We start from the raw sequence: 22,180 nt of genomic DNA, 5'->3' as shown, positions 1-22,180 counted from the left end.
TAAACCTAATTTATAAAATGCCATTTAAACCTTATTCCAATTAGAGAAATTGGTTTATTAGCCTCTGAGAAACTTGATTAAGAGAAGTTGATTTCTCAGTGACTAATCCGATTACATGGCCATGTAAACCCTTAATCGGGTCACTGTTGAGGATTTTGTAGACAGTACATGTCTATTGCACTTTGCGATTCAAGACTGAGAATCAGCTTAGCTTCTTTTGTTTTTCTTTGAAAAGTGTCTTAGAAGTCCTGTGAAAGAACACAAACAGAGAGATCAGTGTGACTATTATCAAAGGATGTGAAGCGTTCTGCTATATTTTGTAAGCACTTTGATTTTAATGGCTTGAATATGCTCCCTGAAGTGATCTGCAAAATGTCTCCCTATTTCACCTAATGAATTTAACAAAGCGATCAGATGCAAGTGTATTTTTGGTGACATATCTGCAAGTGACACAGTGTCTTCTGTCACAGATTAAAGTGCCTGGGTGAGGAATGTGGCTCTTTTCTGTGAAGTGGGCTGCAGATGAGATGTTTGTGCAGGTTAGGTGGTCTTCAGAAGAAGATCAAGGGAGGGTTAGGAAAACTGGCTCCTGTCAAAGGATTAGTATGTTTGTGCCGGTGATCATGTTGAAGAACTCAGTTATGTCAAAGTAAAAATACCTTTCTGCAGATACATCTTGAATTAATTATGAGGGTTCTTTAGAATTTTCGGCACTTTATTTTTCATTGATTTTTTTTTATGTTAAATACATTTAAAATGCATTACTTTATCATAAAGTCTTCCTGCCTTTCAATATACTTGTGACAGCTTTCTGAATGCCTTCAGAAAAAAAAGATCTTTTGGTTTAATGCAAAGCTGGCTGTGCACCCCTTCTTTTATGTCATCATTTTCTGCAAATTAACAACATCTCGGAACTGTAATGCAATTTCCTCTGTCGCTATCCTGATGATAAGAGCGATGGCCCGAGCTGAACATATTTGAACAACTACTCGTATTAGCTTCAGTGAGGTAAAGCATTGTCCTCATACTGAATGCACAAACAGATATGGGTGGCACGGTGGTGCAACGGTAAACCAGTGTTTGCATTGACTTCCTCTGGGTACTCCATTTTCCTCCCACTGTCCAAAGACGTGCAGGTCAAGTGAACTGGTAACACTAAATTTGTCCTAGGGTCCAGGGTTTGTTCCTGCCTTTCATCTTATGCTCCCTGGGATATGCTCCAGCACCCACCCGTGACTCTGGTCAGGATTAAGCAGATTAGAAAATATGTCATAAACAGATATGATTTTCAGCTCTTTTAATACATCGGTCCCAAAAAAAATTCAGCCATGTTCACCACTTGGTAGCAACTCACACACTGACCGGAATGTAAACAGCAACAGAATAACAAACCAGCAGACTAAGCGTAAAAATGTTGCAAGGTCTCAGCAAACGAATGCAGAAAATAACTTAAATTGAAGTAACACAGGCCGGTGAATGCTTGAGACTTGAAAGATTTGGGAAGACAGAAGAAAAATGAATACAGAAAAGCAAAAAGAAATTTAGTGGGAAAAACCTGCTGGAGTTGACAAAAGACTTGGGATTTCAGATAAATGTAATTTGTCTACTGGCCAATGACCCAATGCATGTAGCCAAAGCCACACAGGCTTAACAACAAAACAAAATTCAGACCTCAGATATAGCAGGAGTTGGAAATTACTGTTTACCAGCAGTCCACATCCAACCTGAGGAGGCTTCAGCAGTTTTACAAGGAACAATGAATAAAATTACAGGGCACAGATGTGAAGAGTCAGCAGAGACTTATAGCGAAAAAAAAATCAGGGCTGCAAATTCTACAAAATTTCAACTTAAAGGGGGTGAATATTAATTCAAATGATTGCTTTTAATTTAGAATTATTTTAAAAGTATCTTCAGGAGAATTTTCCATCTTTTTATATTATAGGACTTCTGATTTTCATCAATGACAAAAGTTTAAAAAAATATAAAGCAATATTCCATATTGGAACACAATTAAATACGTAAAAGTCTAATTTAAGGTTTACTCATTGTGATAAGAACGACACAGATACAGCAAAACGGTTTGGGGCAGCCATCCAGATATTATGCACTGGCTGCTAAAGGTTGATTTTTAGTTGAGATGTGTTCAGGTTGAAGTCCAAAACAGAACTGATTTCTGTTTGAGAAGATGGCAGATTTAAAGGTCATGGCAGGAAGTGTTGTCATTGAGGCTGGAACCGGAAGTGACATCCTCGGGACCGGAAGTGACATCATCCATGCCGCTGGGACTGTAAGTGACGCCAGCAATGGCAGCCGGTACCGGAAAGCGATGTCATCAATGGTGCCGATACCGGAGGTGACGTCATCAAAAGCACCGGCACCTAGTAGGATTTCCCAAGGATCGTCTGCAGAGGTTGGTGAGAGAGTTAGTGCAGCTTGCCACCCCCTGGTCTGGCGTGGTATTACTATTATTTGTGCCCTCTAGCTGCCTCCCATGTGCACATGTGTGACACCATTCTTTCACCCATCCAACTATGCCACATGTTACCTGCTGATTCCAGTTGAAGGTTGCGGGGATTGAATCTAATCCAGGTGGCTAAGGGTGCAAGACAGGAACCAATCCCAAAATGAGTAAATCTCATTGAAGTAAATGTTGACGTGTAAGTTAAATATTCAGGTATTGACAGGAAATGGTAATGATGTTCATTCCAACTTCTGATAGTGAAACCAAGCTGAAATTCCATTTTCTGCTTATTGACATTTGATGGACAAACATCTCCACATCCAGGAGGGTGACAGAGAAAACAACAGAAAAGAGTTAATTGTCAACAAATAAATAAATCCATAGATAGATAGATAGATAGATAGATAGATAGATAGATAGATAGATAGATAGATAGATAGATAGATAGATAGATCATAATCCTCCAGGAAATCTATCCATGTAATTGTCTGTGTTAGAATATTATATTTCCACACTTTCTGGTCCTTGAGTCAAATGACTCATGACAACTTTACAGCTCATCTGGATGAGTCAGAAAATGCTTTGTGTCACTCATGAGCATCGGAGAATCACCTTACCTGAGGTATGCAATACCACTCTCTTACTACTGTTGCTAACAGTATTGTCTCCTATGTCTCCAACAGTGCTGGGAAAACACCCAATAAGGGCATGTGAGCCAGAGAAGTTCCATCCATTCCAGTCCAAATGCTATAAAAGCAGGCATCCCCAGAAGGAGGAGCCAATGGTCTAAGCAGCCAATGGTTTGGAGCTGTGCCAAAAGCCAGACCTAATAAGTGATTATGTAGGTGATTGCCTGAAGTTCTTTTGTTTGGAAGTGCCAAAGAGCTGCTGTTTATTTTAGTTTTTCTTCTTGCCAGCATTAAATGGACTGGCTTGGTTGGCACCCCCAGTTTGTGTGTGATTCCTTCCCTTTTGTCACTCAACCACATTTGGTGAATACAGTCAAATGCTACAACAAAATGCTCTGAGATGTCATTTTACTTCTGGGGCTGGGGAAGGTATCACTTAAGGCTGTGAGCAGTTTAACATTGTCGAACTGATGCTGGATGCATTTTTACTCGGGTCTTCTGTTAGGTTTAAGTTTTAATTTGAGATATAGTGTTTTCAGATCACCCTTTCTTGCTTCTTGTTTTAAAATTCATAAAGTTTTGAATCACCTCATCTGGCAGAAAGTCATGCTGAAAAATGTACATGAAAGACATTTCAGCATCATTCTATGTTAGAACATGTCATTGCAATATAGGTTGCTGCTTTTACAAAGGAAAATAATGAACAATATGTTTATACTAAATATGGGACCACCAAATTAAGTAAACTTAGCAAATTACCTTTTGTTAGCTCAAAAAGTACAGCAAGATATATTCATAAATCATTCACTTCTGCTCCAGTTAAAAAAAAAGTTAATTATCATTGTTTTTAAGATAATATTTTAAAAGCATATAAAAAAAATAAAAATTCCTTTTTTTATGAGCAATATCTTTTGTAGTTCGCAGCAAGGTAAAGCAGCAACAGCTTACTTAGTAATTGCTGCCAGGAGGGGGCGCTGGAGGAGGCTTTATATGCTAGTCCTGTGCAATATTGGCACTCAACTTTTTCTTCAGCTTATAAGTGTGCTTCTTCTCTACACTACACAATATGTTTAAATTTCTTTGTTACTTTATCTGTCCTAGTTCAGTAAAATGAATGTTTAGCTGGCACAGCATAGCTTAAAAAAATAACATTTCACCTGACACTAGCAACAGCCAGGCTCTAATCAATAAGGATGAATTTCCCTGTAGTGACACCTGATACCTGTGTCATGAACAAAGATTCACTAGGAACATATTTGGTTGTTAAAGGTAAAGGCCAAATATCACCCCCCCCCTTGATTTTTTTAACCAATTAATTTGCTCTTAAACTCCAGGCTCACTAATGGATTGCTAAACATAAGGTTGATGATTTCAATCCTGGACATAACTGAACCGCTTAATATGCCTGTGCTCATTTTGTGGGAAAATAAGTCATTTGCTAGTTGCTCTGATAAAAACCTCAACTAAGTAAGCTGTGTAATTTAGCTATGATGTTACTTAAGCCTCACTTTTAGCAGAAAGCTTTGCTACTCCTCAAGAATTTGAGGGCCATTGATATTATTAATTAAATGTCTTTTGTGTGTACTTTTCATGCATTAGTGGAGCCCATAAAATAAGCAAGAACTCAAAAGACGAAATGTGAGACGCTGCTGCTTTTTAATAGTCGTCCATATGCTGTATAACATCATATCATTACATAGATGTCTTTATGTATTATCTCATTATATTAAATAAAAGCTGCATAATTAAATTGGGAAACATGTTCACACATTATTAGCATTACATTCTTAAAGCTTTATAGAACTGAATCCAGTCTGGGCAACGTCTATGTGATGTTTATGAGTTTTTCTTCTGCTCTTATGGTTGTTTGGATTACTCTGGATTCAGATACTCTGGTATTTGAAGATGCTTGGTTCCTGGCTAAAGCCCAGTGATACTGCTTTAAGCTCAAGACTGTTTATGATAGTGTAATGGATAAGTAGATTTACAAAATGATTAAATGGATGTGTCATGAACTAGGGGTCTAAAAAGCACTTCCAAAAATGCCAAGGGGGATATCCCATCCAAAAAACCCTTACTAGATACAAAAGGACCTCGCAGAATCTTCATACAATAAAAGATTTATTCTTGGCAAAAGATGTTTTCTAATCACATTGAAGCTCCACAGAGCAAAAAAGGCAAAATGGAATTGCCTGTAACAAGAAGGCAATGCAAATCAAACAAGTCCCAATACAGATTCCAAAAGCAAGTAAACGTACAGGCGGCAGCACGGTGGCGCAGTGGGTAGCGCTGCTGCCTCGCAGTTGGGAGACCTGGGGACCTGGGTTCGCTTCCCGGGTCCTCCCTGCGTGGAGTTTGCATGTTCTCCCCGTGTCTGCATGGGTTTCCTCCAGGTACTCCGGTTTCCTCCCACAGTCCAAAGACATGCAGGTTAGGTGGATTGGTGATTCTAAATTGGCTGCGGTGGGTTGGTACCCTGCCCGGGATTGGTTCCTGCCTTGTGCCCTGTGTTGGCTGGGATTGGCTCCAGCAGACCCCCGTGACCCAGTGTTCGGATTCAGCGGGTTGGAAAATGGATGGATGGATGGAAACTTACAGGCTCCCTAATACATTCACACTGAACTGCCAGGAACTGTGGGATACCCTCTGAATTTATAGGATGGAGAGCAGTTCTTGGAGGTAATTGGCAGGTCGCCTCACCACTTGAGGGGCACCACCCACAAAACACATAGAGCATAACACCGTCACAAAAAGGAGGATGATGCAGGAGATGATCAACAAGAGTAACAATAACACAAATAAATGGCACAACAAAGAACAAAAGGGACACAAAACAAGGCTTTGAATACCGGCAAAGGGCGAAAACCTGGCTGGGATAAAACAGAATGAATGAATAAATGAATGAGTGGTTTTCTCCATAATCTTGCATTGCTTCCCAACTGACATGTCTGCCTCTGTTCTGGATAAGAAATCCTTAAACAGTGTAACAACAACGGGGCACCACTGAACTCCAAACCACAGACACAATAATGGCCAAACGCAATTCCAGTTCGAATCAAAGATTTATTCACCTCCAGCACCTTCTTTATGCAATCACCAGTCACAATATGCAAATATAAATGTTCTCCTTCCACCTCCCATAGAAATTTGCCTGCTGCCTCCTGACTCTGACTCCATTAAGTGAGGCTGAGGGCTTTCTTTTAAATCCATCCTGGTAACTGCGTTCTGATGTCACAGCAAGTCATCCAGAGCACTTCTGGGTTGTGCGGAAACCAGGCCAGTCCTGCACCAGAAGTGACCTCTGCTGGTACCCAAAGACCCCTACAGGGTTGCATTTCAGGACTCTAACTCCCATACTACCCTGCAGGTATCCTAATTGGCTTCAGCCCTGAGGAACACTGCCACCTGTTGTATGGGGGAATGAACTGCTCCCGATTTTCTCTTTTGCCCAGTCCATCCATTATGGTCTCCTGGCTGAGTAGGAATCCATCATTTATTCTGGCCAGGATGTCTGCCCTTCCTGCCTGACACGTACAAGAGATTAGAACTAAATAATATGCACAATCTCACAATATATAATTACACTATAGTTTTGGACACTGGAGCTCCCTGCAGTGACCATTGTTAAATTTCTGATCAAATAATAAAACTGAGAAGTGAGAACCAGCTTTTCTCACTATAAGATGTATCTACTCTATTGGGAGATTTATACTGAATTTCTAATTATTTCCCTTTCCTTTCCTCTTTTGAGCTAATGCAGAATTCCACTGTTATGATTGTGATCAAGACTACAAAAAACAAACCTCAGTAGTGGCATTGTTTCAATGGCTTCCAGTGATTTTCTTCCTTTCCACTGGCAGATGCATGCAGAATTAATGCATATACTGTAAATGCCTTCGTATTGAAATCAAACGCCTTTAGCATGAATTTTGACATGAATTTCACTGAACTAATGTAATGAAATTTGCAAGTGAAACACTGAGTTTCGATGCAAATACAAGTTTGTGCAAATCATTTTGCTCAATGATTAGCAATGTTGCCATCTCTAACAACAATATGCCTAGGATGAAAACATCTCAAAAAAGTGCACAACCCATGCACAAAATGGCACCGTCATGGTGTAACCTGAAATATGTAAAATTTTCAAAACAGTATTATGCCATAATAATTTTATGCACACTTTATGAAGAAATACATATACATATTGACACATGTAGCATTTCTTGCATTTCCTTTCAGCCTACACTTACCCAGATCTTTGTAGACACGGAACATGCATGAAATATGTAATATTCCACATAATGAAATACTGTATTATTTACCCTATACAACTCCAGGAACCTCACACACAGATAAGGAGCCTTGGCTTGAGCTGGAAGAACTTTTTGCCCTGGCTGAGCTCCGTCAAGGAGGGGGATAATGGGACAGCAGGCTGGTTGTGCTGATCAACACATTTACAAAATAAAAGATGCTGATGGAGAGGTGCGAAGGAATTCAGGGTGGGTCAGAATTACGTGTTTTTTTTGTATGCTTCAGGGATTCTAGTGTTAAGGGCTCGGATAATTGTAATCTTCCCCCGGAAAGCCAGAGGGTGTAGACTAATGCCTTTTCTCTTCCCTTCTCTGCAGACCGAATGATTCACAATCATGATACCTCTGACATCACTTCAGGTTTCTGCCTGCCTGGACACACCTCTTCCTGCCAAGAACCTTAATCACCAGAAGCAATGCCATCTTAGTCAGTCCAGCTTGGAGACTCGTGTTGTCCCGACATTTCTTTTCTTTTTCAATACGCTATACCTCATGTTTTATTTGAATAAATTAGGTTAGCTTTCATGGTGTTCCAAAGATTTATCATCTCTTTTTGTTTCTTTATTACAATATTTACAAACAAATTATAACAGGACAGATTCCAAATGGGACACCAGCCCACTGCCAAACATGCTTATCCTTACCAGGCCAGTTTAAAATCAGCACTCATCCAAATATGCAGATGTATAAAGAAACTTGTACAGACATGATGAAACCATGAAAACCTTCACAGACAGTAGCATGTTTGAGAATTGAACTGGAGTCCCGGGGCCGTGAAGTAACAGTATTAACCACTAAGCCACCTAGGAATCCCTGCATGTCAGCTCAAAGAGAATTCAGGCAATGTCTTCAACTTGTACTATGTGGAGAACTGTACCAGCCCACATCCAACAAACCCCATCTGGCTCAACACTGTAAACCTTTTAGTTTGGCTTTTTGACAACAGGCCATATTTCTAACAATGATGGTGTTGTTTTCTTTATGGGGGTATTCAGTGGAGCAATGTTTATACATAACAAAAATATGTGCGGACTCCCTTTCTGCCTGGTCTACCTCAAATATATACACAATATGTCTTCCTTACTGTCTCCCACACACTGCTCCCTGAAGCCCACTTGAAGGATAAAACAGCACTTTTTGGTTCAAAATGAAATGATGCAGTGTTAAGGTCATTGCCATCAGCGACACAAGCACATTGCTTTCAATCCTGCAGAATTATCACCACGTTGGTGAAACCATCAGAAGCTGGTACTGGAGGTGGTCAGACATGCGCATTCTAAGGGGAAAAGGCCATTTGCACTACTTTTTCTGTCATAATATCTAGAAGAATGGATCAGTTATTATTTATTTAACCCCAAAAATGTGTGTTTTTTTTCTTTCAGACGTTGCCTAATTTCTTTTCTCTTATGTCTTAAGGCAGAAGAAGGATAAATAAAATTGGGCAGTTAAAAAACAAAGTAAAGTGTAAAAACAAAATCTCTGCAGCTCCTCTGTGCTTAGATGTGTCTCAAACCTCCATCTACCCAGTGGGGAGGCTCACTCACACCCTACATAGTACTGTATCCGTCCTCTACACCTCTTTCCACCCTGGACTTTTTCTTTTTCCCTGTCAGATCAAGACTTGCCTTCACTTAAATTTTGTCTCCACACTCCAATACCTCTTCCCTGGGATTACTTATTGTCAATCTACAATCACTTTCAGGGTCCAGGCAGCCCTGATTTTGCAACAGAGACAACATGCAGCACCTCCTTCAAGTGAATATCTTATACCCCTGCACCCTTCAGATGTTGGTTTCCATCAAAGAGGCCTATCTCTATGGCAGGGCACCTAGTCCGGGCTGCTCGACTCTGGAATAGTATGCTACCCTTTATTGGACAACAGGCTGTGACTCTTGTACTTTAGACGACATCCTTACAGGCTCTGTCAAGGTATACAGTAACCCCCTAGACCAAGAGGGGATGCTATTGTTAACCTTATCTTCTCCTACTCTCCCCATAGCACCAGGAAACTGCCCAACGAGGGCGCCAAACTCCACCCTTTCTGGCCGTCCATCCACAAACGCACTGGATTCCCAGAAGGAGGCGTCATTTGCTAGATGGAAGAACTGCTAGACAAAGCTCCCTTTAAAGAGACGTGAAAGAGATTTTTGTTTCTGTTTGTTGGCCCAAAACCATTGGTATTTTATGTCAAGATGGGCGTTACTTTATCTCAGCAATCCACATTGTCACATTTTTATAAGAAGAGATCGGGCATCCTTGGAACCTGCTGATTTGAAAACCATCTATCACCCTAGGAGAGTATCGTCCATTTCCTCCTCTCTCCTCTTCTGTGGTGTTTTTGATCTAGTCCAGCACAGTCACAGGATATATAACCCCAGTGTTGTTCTTCCTTATGCATACAGAATCTCTACCAATACATTCTCTCTCTGCCTCTGTCCTGTGCCTCCATGCTCCTGTTTACCAGACCACCCATTAAACATTTTAATCATACGGGATCAGCAAAGCTAGCACACCTTAACCCCTATAAATAGTACACACCACCTGCCTAGCCTGGGAGACAATCTGTAGATATCAGTTAAGTTTCTTTAGCTATGTTTGGATCAGAAAATAACACCAAGCCCTGGAATTAAAGGTGCAAGTATAGTGGAGAGTTTAGCTAAAAAGAAGACTGCCAGTGACTCTGTTAGTTGCCAAGAGCTGCTAATACCTTAAGATGTGGACAAATTTGTTGGTATCTCCCACAAAAAGAGAAAAACACCACAATTGTTTCCCATCATTGTTTAATATGTATTTAACAAATATCAGACGTTGCCTCAGAGTTTCAATTCAACAGAAATATTTCAAATAATAAAATAAATGAAGATGGCATGGACAAAAATGACGAGACCCTAACCTAATATTTTGTTGCACGATCTTTAGAGGCAATCACTACAAACAAATGATCAATGTAGCTCTCAATGAGACTTCTGCCACTCTTCTTGAGCAAAGCGGTCCTGCTGAGTCAGGTTTGTAGGGGACCTTCTCCAGACTGCGTGTTTCAGTTCTTTCCATAGATGTTTGATAGGATTCAAATGAGGGCTCATAGAAGGCCACTTCAGAATAGTCCAATGTTTTATTCTTAGCTATTCTTGGGTGCTTCTGGCCGTGTGTTTTGGGTCATTATCTGTTCGAGGATCCATGACTGAGACAGAGCTTTCTGACACTGGGCAGTACTGGGTAGTTTTGATAGTCTTGAGATTTCATTGTTTCCTGCACAGACTCAAGGCAACCTGTGCCAGATGCAGCAAGGCAGCTCCAAAACATAGCCCGAGCCTCCTCTACGTTTCATAGTAGGTATGGAATTCTTTTCTTTGAAGTCTTCATTTTTTCATCTGTGGATGTAGAACTGATGTGACTTGTCTGAAAGCTCCAGTTTCATCTTATCTGTCCAAAGAAGAACATTCTCCCAGAAGCATTGTGGTTTGTCAATATGCATTTCATCAAATTCCAGTCTGTTATGTTTTTCTTTCAACAGTGCAGTTCTCCTGCATCTTCATCCATTGAGCCCACTGTCACTCATATAAGCGACAGATGGTGCAATTAGACACTGCCAGACCTTGACCTTGGAGTTCATCTTCTATCTCTTTGGAAGTTGTCCTTGGCTTTTTGTCTGCTGTTCTCACTATCCTTCTGCCCATTCTGGTGTTGAGTTTCCTCTTGCAGCCACATCCAAGGAGGTCCGCTACAGTTCCATGAACCTTAAACTTCTTAATAATATTTGCAAATGTTTTCACAGGAACGTCAAGCTGCTTGAATATGATCTTATAGCTCTTTGTCACCTGCCATTGTTTTGAGAGCGTTGTGGATTCCAATATGACCACCCACAAGACTTTTAGGATCAAGCGCTTCCTTGCCAAGAAGCAGAAGCAGAACAGACTAATCCCCCAATGGATTCGCATGAAGACTGGTAACAAGATTAGGTACAATTCTAAAAGAAGACATTGGCGAAGGACAAAACTTGGCCTGTAAACAGGTTGCCCATTATGTTCTTAGAATTTTTCATGACTTTTAAGAATGGGTGAAAAAAGAACATGCTGCCTTACATCTTGAAGATATTTTGTACAGATATATGGCTGATGATATTAAGTGCTGTGAGCCACTAGGGGGCGTACTGCCACCCTAACCCAGACACACTCCACACGTTTATTTACAGTTTTACCAGTCCACCATACCAGTAAACACAATGCAACACACCAACATCATTCAGTCCCTTCTTGCCGCCATTCCTTCTCCCTCCACTCCTCTTCAGGCTTTGTCCTCTCCTCCCGACTCTGGCCACTTATGGAGTGAGGCGGCTCCTTTTTATAGGGCACCTGGATGGACTCCAGGTGCCTAACGAGCTTCCTCCGGCCACACTTTCGAGTGTGGCGGAAGCGTGACCACATAAGGGCCTGGAAAGTTCCATGTGCCCCCTGGCGGTGGCCACGGGTTCCAACAGGGTTGAGCCTCCATGCTCATAACCCGTGGCCCCACTGGAAACTAAGGGGGCTGCCCTCTATCGGCCCAGGGAAGAAACTGTCCCGACAATCCTCTTTCCCCCCTGTCTTTCCACACTTTGGGCGTCCTGGCTGGACAAAGGCCCTGGCCATCCGTCACAGTGCACAATAAATGTTTTAGAAAGCAAAAAGAGAAAAAATAGAATTTGATTGTCTATAATTTTGTTTCTGGTCTCCTCAGACATCTCTCTCCTGTGCTTTCTCTGGTCCATGTTCAGAGTGGGACACACAATGATACCAAAAAAGCAGAATAACGACTTTTCTCCACCTAAATAAGCTGAATGACTAATTGGACGATCTGAGACAAGTGTAATACTAATTAAAGAAACAGCCAGTTTGAAAAATCACTCTACTCCAGTTATTTAGGATCTTTTCTCAGAGGATCAACAAATGTGTCCATGCCATGTTAGAATATCTTTGTAGAATAACCAACACTTGATCTCTTGTCACACAAAGGCATGCAGGTATACACAGGACAACTACTTTTCATTTCATCACCTTTCAGGAGGCATACAGCACTTTTTCAATGAGCTATAAGGGTACCACCAAATCTGTTTGTGTTTATATCTGCTACAAGTGTTACATTTAAAGATAAGTCGTATCTTTGTGTTTATATAGTAAAACACCTCAGGATGGTGTTTTCATGAAAATACACTTGATAAAGTTAAGCTTTTCATGTAATGTACTCTGCGGTGGGTTGGCGCCCTGCCCGGGGCTTGTTTCCTGCTTTGCGCCCTGTGTTTGCTGGGATTGGCTCCAGCAAACCCCTGTGACCCCGTAGTTAGGATATAGCGGGCTGGATAATGGATGGATGGATGTAATGTACTATCTGTTTAAATATTTAAATTATTAACAGGACAAACAATTACACCTTTAATAACTATTTGAGTACATTTTAAGAAAGGTTAGTTATTATTATTATCTGTGAATTTCCCGTTGGGATTAATAAAGCATCTATCTATCTATCTATCTATCTATCTATCTATCTATCTATCTATCTATCTATCTATCTATCTATCTATCTATCTATTAACCCTTAAAACACCACAACTGGCTATAATTGGTTCCCAGTGCAATTTGCCAGCATGCCAGAGCTGATCAGTCTGTACCGTACATTCGTTGAGCAGCCAGCTCATGACCACTGCAGCATCACTGACCCTGGGATTCAGCCGCTGCACTAGACTAGCCTTCAAGCGTCAGCGTTGGCCTCGGTGTGTTTGCGTGCAGCCAGTTCAAGCGCAGTTGGCTCGGTGATTTACTGAATTTCATCAATGGTGTCAGTTCCACCTTGTACATATAATAATAGATTGTTGCAGTAGTTTTTTTTTTTATAGTTATTACAGTTCATTGGCAGTGTGTAAAATGATCAGTGTTGCAGTAATTGTAATGCTCTTTGCATGAAAAAAACATGTGTTCCATTGAAATTAAATTTTTTCTTGGTTAACAAGGGGGGCTCCGCCCCCTGCTCGCTTTGCTCGCCTACCCCCAGAGTTGGGTATCCTGAAATACATTAGTCGAGCTTGTTTGTCTTGGAGCTGTGCCCGCTTTGCTTGCGGCATTACAGACGCGCGTTGTAGGCGCCCGCGTTCATTGATTTTATCCAGGCGGGCTCGTGTTTGTATATCCGTCAGTCGAGCTTGTCCGTTTTGAACCCGTGCCTGCTTTGCTTCCGCATTTTCAGATGCGCGTTGTAGGTGCCTGCGTTCATTGATCTTATCCAGGTGGGCTCGTGTTTGTATCGTTGAGCTGTATTGCGTTTGAATTCGGTGTAAAGCGTTCAGCGGTTTGTACAATCCCAAGCAGCACATTATTCCAAACTTCACTCCGCAGTAGTGCCACTCACTCCGCAGTAGTGCCACTCACAATATGGTGGTGACGCCTGCGCCCTCACTCCGTACCATCTTTGTGGACCTGTGGGGCCTCCGTAGCCTCTTCCATTTGAATCTGGGCTGCAGCGCAGAATCCTCTTTTTTGTGTGGTTGTGTCGGTAGTCGTTAGCTATGGGCGCGTTGTTGCTTCGTTTCTCATTCACGTAAGTTGAGCTCTTTCGTTTTTGGACCGTGACTCCTTCGTGGGCGGTGGATACGACTTCGCTTGCGGTTTATGAGACGTGCGCTGTAGGCGCCTGCGCAGTACGTCTAATGGTCCCATCGCCGTGTACCTGCGTCCATGCCATCCGGTTTACCATTCTCGGTTAGTAATATAGATTGTGATGTTTCCTTAAAAGTGAAGCAAAAAAGTATTTGGCATCCAGGGATGCATCAACTCCCCAAGTATGTGAGTTAAGAGGCATGGCAACACCACTCCCTTACAGTTCAAATCCCATGCCCAGTCATTGTCAGTAGGAAATCTGAACATTCTTCCTGTGTCTTTCTTCTAGGTACTCTTCTTTTCCTCCCACATTCTTCAGAGATGTGTGTGTGTGTTTTCTTGATTGGCAATTCCCAGTGTGCCCTGTTTAAGGGTGGGTGAGTGAGTGTGATGGACTGGCATGTCGTCTGGGTCTGTTTCACCCCTTGTGCTAGAATAGTCTCCACTGCACCTCGACCATGAATTGGATATACAGTAATCCCTCCTCCATCGCGGGGGTTGCGTTCCAGAGCCACCCGCGAAATAAGAAAATCCGCGAAGTAGAAACCATATGTTTATATGGTTATTTTTATATTGTCATGCTTGGGTCACAGATTTGCGCAGAAACACAGGAGGTTGTAGAGAGACAGGAACGTTATTCAAACACTGCAAACAAACATTTGTCTCTTTTTCAAAAGTTTAAACTGTGCTCCATGACAAGACAGAGATGACAGTTCCGTCTCACAATTAAAAGAATGCAAACATATTTTCCTCTTCAAAGGAGTGCGCGTCAGGAGCAGAGTCTGTCAGAAAGACACAGGAAAGCAAACAAATCAATAGGGCTATTTGCTTTTAAGTATGCGAAGCACTGCGGCACAAAGCTGTTGAAGGCAGCAGCTCACACCCCCTCCGTCAGGAGCAGGGAGAGAGAGAGAGAGAGAGAGAGAGAGAGAGCCAGAGAAAAACAAAACAGTGAAAAATCAATACGTGCCCTTCGAGCTTTTAAGTATGCGAAGCACTGTGCAGCATGTCGTTTCAGGAAGCAGCTGCACAAAAGATAGCAACGTGAAGATAATCTTTCAGCATTTTTAGACGAGTGTCCGTATTGTCTAGGTGTGCGAACAACCCCCCTGCTCAATCCCCCTACGTCAGGATCAGAGAAAGTCAGCGCAAGAGAAAGAGAAAAGTAAGCTGGGTAGCTTCTCAGCCATCTGCCAATAGCGTCCCTTGTATGAAATCAACTGGGCAAACCAACTGAGGAAGCATGTACCAGAAATTAAAAGACACATTGTCCGCAGAAACCCGCGAAGCAGCGAAAAATCCGCGATATATATTTAAATATGCTTACATATAAAATCCGCGATGGAGTGAAGCCGCGAAAGGCGAAGCGCGATATAGCGAGGGATTACTGTAGCAGTCTTGAGAATAAAATGATGATATTTTGAATTAGTACTGACTCCGTGTGTTCGCTATTCTCTGCATTCACACTCATGCATTGTTGTTTTAAAGTGGTGTCAATCAGGCATTTTATTTCATGGCTCCTCTATAGTTACTGCTAAAGTTTGGACATGCATGTCTATTGTTAAGCTTTTCTCTAGTTATATTTTCCATATTTTTAGACAGGATGAGTTTGGAGGGGAGTTGCTTTCCTAATTTCCATGTCCTTCATATAAAGGTCACTTTATTTTTGGGTAGGTGTGATGCTTCACTGTGGGGCACATTGCCAAAGCAAGCAGCACGTCACTTCTGTGCAGTGTTCGACACTCTCTGTGCAGGCGACTTTGACAGTGCTCTTTATGAGATGGTGCTCTGTGATGCTGTGAGAACTGCCTCTGGTCTCCATCGCTCACTGATCCATCTGTTACCTTTCACCAACAGCTTCCCTATGATGCTCTGCCTTCGGTCCATTAACTGTCACGTCAAATCTCCACAGGGCTTTTTGTTTTCACTAAAGCAAGTACAAGAAAACAAACACATTCTAAATAAAGCAGGCACACCAGGTCAAACAAATTGCTGTTCGGACTGAATATGTTTGCACATGCAGCCATTTTGTCCCCAGGAAATGCCTGAGCACACATGGGAGGCCACTCAGGAAGCCCAGCAGGCATGGAGAGTGGAGACACAGCAGCTGAGTAAAGCCACCCTGAGCCGCTGCTGGCTGCTCTCCTAAGGAGCATATAATGCTTGTTCGCAGCTGTCAGATGGCCGAATACCACAATGAGAATATATCAGAGGGCATTTGTTAGAGCTGCAGAGCTCATGTGAGCAGAGGATACGCCACTCCAGACTATGTAAAGTGTGACCTGCGGGGCTAAAGGTCTGAAGCCTTACAGAGACCCCAGAGAGCTGCAAATCAAGCCATCATTTTTGGTTTTTTTTGTAGGCAACAATGTGAAAATGAAAAAGGTTAATAACTTGGAATTTCTAACAGAATCTAAGGCTGAAAGAAAATAAGATGTTTTTGGAGTTCAGCTGTATTATTGCTGAGCTCTTTGTTCTGAAATAATGAAAGGAAGCAAAGCATTGGCTACTAATGTATAAGATTCCAAAGTTGGAGGTCTCCCGTTGATGGTCATTAATTTAAGAAGATGGGATTTTTTTAACAGTTTTAGTGACATTTAGTTTAAGTTTAAGCTTTACATTTTTTAGGCGTGTCCTTCTTAAGGAAGGTCTGAGCTGAGGATCATGCCGTACTTGGCTCCATTTGTTATCCTCCCACAGTAAATGAAAGCTAATAGGCAAGTGTGGCATAATGAAAGACTTGAATACATCAACTCAGGAAGCCTAGATAAAATATTATACTACCAGGGGTACCTTGCACTGTCCAAGGGGAATAAAGTGTAGGGGTGGCCACTAAAAAATCTAAATTTTACTGAATGAACCCACATTAGACAGCAACTTTGCATATACAGTATGTGCCAAGTCCTAAAACTGCCTCCTAGGGGACACATCCCTAATAAAGTGTGGGTGTAATCACTAAATGAAGTTCCCCAAGGGGAAAAAAAAATCAGAGCAAGACACAGCAAGTGGTCTTACCCTGTGCAAATGGGGGATCTGTGCAAAATATGGCAGAGATAATTTAATTTATGTGGATTTGTACAATGAAACACAGAAAGACACATTCATCTTTTTATATTTTAGATGTACACAGAGTTTGTAGGGTTCATAGGGTCAGCGTACTTGTACAGTGAAATTCTTACTTGCATGTGCCACTGGCGCTAGGATTAGTGAGTACTGCTGCCTTACTGCAAAGGTTCTGCCAGCAGCCATCCGTACCATCTGCACTTCAGAACACATCATCCTCCTGACGCTTAGCATGTTCAGGCCTGGCCAGTACTTGGATAGGAGACCATCTAGGAAAAGCTTGGGTTGCTGCTAGAAGAGGTGTTGGTCAGGCCAGCAGGGGGCATTTACCCTGTGGTCAGAATGTGGATCCCAGTTCAGTGATGGGGACATGGTCCTGTTAATATGCCACCATCCTTCTGATAAGACGTAAAACCAAGGTCCTCACTGTCTATGGTCATGACAGATCCCTGGGAATTCTTTGTAAGCAGCAGAGTGTATCATTAATATCCAGGTTAAATTGCCCACCACATCTTAGTTTTTCCGGCCCCCTAGTCATCCCCTGTCTCTAACTGACTATCTCTCTCACCACTTCACTAGTTAATGTGTGGCAAGCTGGTGGATGCTACACATTAATAGTGGTTCAAGTGGCTCCCCACTGACTGAAGCACTCTGAGTAGTGAGAAATGTGAATTATTATTATTATTATTATTATTATTGTTTCTTACCTTCACACTTCAGTCTCCCTTATCTGAAATAACTACCTTACCCTGAAGGTAAAACTATACCTGCAATAGAATGTAAATTTAAAATGAAAGTGTTCACCTTCAATTTATATATATATATATATATATATATATATATATATATATATATACAGTTAGGTGCATAAATATTTGGACAGAGACAACTTTTTTCTAATTTTGGTTCTGTACATTACCACAATGAACTTTAAATGAAACAACTCAGATGCAGTTGAAGTGCAGACTTTCAGCTTTAATTCACTGGGGTGAACAAAACGATTGCAAAAAAATGTGAGGCAACTAAAGCATTTTTTTAACACAATCCCTTTTATATATATATAAAGTTTGGGAACCCCTCCTAATTCTTTGGATTTTTGTTGATCATTGGCTGAGCTTTCAAAGTAGCAACTTTCTTTTAATATATGACATGCCTTATGGAAACAGTAGTATTTCAGCAGTGACATTAAGTTTATTGGATTAACAGAAAATATGCAATATGCATCATAAAAATTAGACAGGTGCATAAATTTGGGCACCCCAACGGAGATATTACATCAATACTTAGTTGAGCCTCATTTTGTAAATATAACAGCCTCTAGATGCCTCCTATAGCCTTTGATGAATGTCTGGATTCTGGATGGAGGTATTTGTGACCATTCTTCCATACAAAATCTCTCCAGTTCAGTTCAATTTGATGGCTGCCGAGTATGGACAGCCTACTTCAAATCATCCCATAGATTTTTGATGATATTCAAGTCAGGGGACTGTGACGGCCATTCCAGAACATTGTACTTCTCCCTCTGCATGAATGCCTTTGTAGATTTCGAACTGAGTTTTGGGTCATTGTCTTGTTGGAATATCCAACCCCTGCGTAACTTCAACTTTGTGACTGATACTTGAACATTATCCTGAAGAATTTGTTGATTTTGGGTTGAATTCATCTGACCCTCGGCTTTAACAAGAGCCCCATTCCCTGAACTAGCCACACAGCCTCACAGCATGATGGAACCTCCACCAAATTTGACAGTAGGTAGCAGGTGTTTTTATTGGAATGCGGTGTTCTTCTTCCTCCATGCAAAGCGCTTTTTGTTATAACCAAATAACTCAATTTTTGTCTCATCAGCCCAAAGCACTTTGTTCCAAAATGAATCTGGCTTGTCTAAATGAGCATTTGCATACAACAAGCGACTCTATTTGTGGCGTGAGTGCAGAAAGGGCTTCTTTCTTATCACCCTGCCATACAGATGTTCTTTGTGCAAATTGTGCTAAATTGTAGAATGATGTACAGATATACCATCTGCAGCAAGATGTCCTTGCAGGTCTTTGGAGGTGATCTGTGGGTTGTCTGTAACCATTCTCACAATCCTGCACATATGCCGCTCCTGTATTTTTCTTGGCCTGCCAGACCTGCTGGGTTTAACAGCAACTGTGCCTGTGGCCTTCCATTTCCTGATTCCATTCCTTACAGTTGAAACTGACAGTTTAAACCTCTGAGATAGCTTTTTGTAGCCTTCCCCTAAACCATGATACTGTGCAATCTTTGTTTTCAGATCTTTTGAGAGTTGCTTTGAGGATCCCATGCTGCCACTCTTCAGAGGAGAGTCAAAGGGAAGCACAACTTGCAACTGACCACCTTAAATACCTTTTCTCATGATTGGACACACCTGTCTATGAAGTTCAAGGCTTAACGAGCTAATCCAACCAATTTGGTGTTGCAAGTAATCAGTATTGAGCAGTTATATGCATTCAAATCAGCAAAATGACAAGGGGACCCACATTTTTGCACAGCCAGTTATTCACATTTGATTTAATTTCATTCAACTAAATACTGCTTCACTAAAAATCTTTGTTCGGAAAACACCCCAGTACTCAGATGTTCCTAGGAAATGAAAGACGTACCACTGTTATCTTTCTTGTTGAAAGTAGAGTAAATTATTATGCAGTCTGAGAGGGGTTCCCATACTTTTTCATATGACTGCATATATATAAAGCAGACTGTAACAATCTTGCGGTCTTGTACGTTTGTTATCATCCAGTTGATGCTCAGAGTGTTTCTGTTGTGCTCCATAAAAGTAACCAACAGTTTTATCATGAAAAATCCATAGTATTATTTGTTTGTCATTTAGTATTTGTTTTTGTCAACTATATTTTCGTTTTGCTTTATTCTTATTGTAACAATGCTGTAGTGGCAATAAAATGAAATCAACCTAATAATAATATTAATTTAATTTAAATTTTTTCGTCATAAAATCTGCATGTAAAAAATGTATTACTACACCACAAACAGGGCAATGGCGGGTATTTCAGCTATATATATATATACATCCATTATCCATTACTGTATATCCTAACTACAGGGTCACGGGGGTCTGCTGGAGCCAATCCCAGCCAACACAGTCTGCAAGGCAGGAAACAAACTCAGGGCAGGGCGCCAGCCCAACGCATGTATATATATATATATATATATATATATATATATATATATATATATATATATATATATATATATATATATATATATTGTATATATATATATATATATATATATATATATATATATATATATATATATAATTGCTAAAAAAATAAACATAAATTATGAAACATTTAGACTCATAGGTAATCTAAATGTCTAACACACATACGGCGTTATATACTAAATGTGAATCTACTGTATAAAGCTTAATATGTGTTTGTTTGTTCACCCCAGGCAGTACCGCCAGGTAACCCTGCTAGTTTATTATATGAGTGAAAAGATTTGGTTGCTGCGTTTAACTTAAAGGTCTCCAAAGTCAGTTCTGGGGGACTATAGTGGCTCAATCCAATTTCTTAATGAAAAGTCAGTTATTGCAGTTAAAGCTCTTATTGCTCAAGCAACATTTTTATGCTTCATTTTAGTTTTCTCCCTTGTTAAGATTTCCCACCCTTAATTGCTCATTTTAGTTTTAAACAGCTGTGTTCAGTGTTTTTAATGACTCATTATTAGTAATAAAATGCAAATGGCAAAGGAACCAGCAGTTCTCATTTCTATTAAAATTGTGTGTATTCATTGGGAACTATCTGGGTTAATAAAGTATTTGGAATAAAACAAGAGAAAAAGATGTAGGACTGTAAATTATTAACCCACTTCAGACTACAAGTCACCTGGATGACATCCTTAGAAAAACGAGTTAGTGTAAGCACCTTAATTTGGGGTGTTCATAAGCAATGTAATGATTTACTTCATGGAGTAGAAGTATATAACAAACAAGAATAGTTGCTTCAAATATTTGAAATATTAAAATGTATACTTCAGCTTAAATGTTGTCACACATGCGCATCAGTGGGTCACCTTTCGGGCTAGTCAGGGGTAAGCATTACCACCCAGGGACACCAGAGGGCATGATAACTGACTATCTTGACACCTTTTTTCTACCCAGAAATTAGGGAAGATGCCCCATGACAGCAACTGACTTGGCACCTTCTGGTCTACAAGCTCTAAGAGCAGGGCACTCTCAGAAGAAGGTGTCTCATTTAGGAACTCCAACCCTGAAGCCTGACCACTCTTTAGAGTTTATTTACTCCAGCCGACAGATGACCGCACTTTCTGTTCCTTATAGCACCATTGTGTGCCTGTTATTTTGTTTATCTTGTTATTTCAGTAAACTGGATGGCCCAGTTGGCACCCCTACATATCATTTGGACTCTTGCATTGCTTTCAGTCAACGACAATGTTTGAAGTCTAAATATTCTCGATTGCAGTAGAAACTGGCTATTCTTACCCTCTGATAGAAGATCATAGAGAACTATCAACAATAATGTCATATTTGTAATCTCTGACATTAAAATAGTCTAAAACGATACGCTACATGCTTATGTTTGAAATCTGTCATTTTAACCCTTCTGGGAGTGGCTCTTAGAGGGCTAGAACCACTGGTAAATAATCAAATATCAGAAAATATTATCATTCTAATGATCAGGAACCTTGAAATAGCATAAAACAACACTCCACATACCTATTTTATCATTCCCCAAATTTTGTGAAAAGGAGAAACTTTTACCTCTCATATAAGATTTGAGGATGAACCCCAGGGGACACTTAATATGGCTTGTACAACTTCAAGTCCTTCTGATCATTTCTGCTGGAGACACTGTAAAGTGGTCGGGCACCAGGGAAACTGACAACTTGTGACAACTTAATGAATGCTGGAACGCCAACTGGGTTATCCCCTTTAATTTAAGGCAAATATCGTTTGGAACGTAAGGATAGTGCATTGACAATAAGATAACAGAAAACAAGGCTCAGGTTAGCCAGCTTTAATGATGACAATGTAGGTCTCTTGAGGAGCTCTGTAGCGTTCAGGTCTCAGTCTCGAATGATAACTCCTTT

General features: G+C 40.8%; 1 protein-coding gene across 1 annotated transcript; it reads left to right on the top strand.

Moving 5' to 3' along the window:
- Positions 1–11,212: 11,212 nt before the first annotated feature.
- Positions 11,213–11,505, top strand: LOC114667688 (60S ribosomal protein L39-like). The gene has a single exon (XM_051920604.1). The coding sequence runs from the start codon at positions 11,253–11,255 to the stop codon at positions 11,406–11,408; it is 156 nt and encodes a 51-aa protein (XP_051776564.1). The 5' UTR covers positions 11,213–11,252; the 3' UTR covers positions 11,409–11,505.
- Positions 11,506–22,180: the final 10,675 nt, after the last annotated feature.

This window comes from Erpetoichthys calabaricus, chromosome 17 (genome assembly GCF_900747795.2).
Source record: "Erpetoichthys calabaricus chromosome 17, fErpCal1.3, whole genome shotgun sequence".
In the NCBI taxonomy this organism is placed as follows: domain Eukaryota; kingdom Metazoa; phylum Chordata; class Cladistia; order Polypteriformes; family Polypteridae; genus Erpetoichthys; species Erpetoichthys calabaricus.
The sequence above is the reverse complement of the archived record's forward strand: the minus strand, read 5'-3'. Positions and strand labels throughout refer to the sequence as shown.

What these genes read in the sequence shown, in the direction of transcription:
- LOC114667688 (XM_051920604.1), top strand. Translation starts at nt 11,253, where the DNA reads ATGACCACCCACAAGACTTTTAGGATCAAGCGCTTCCTTGCCAAGAAG.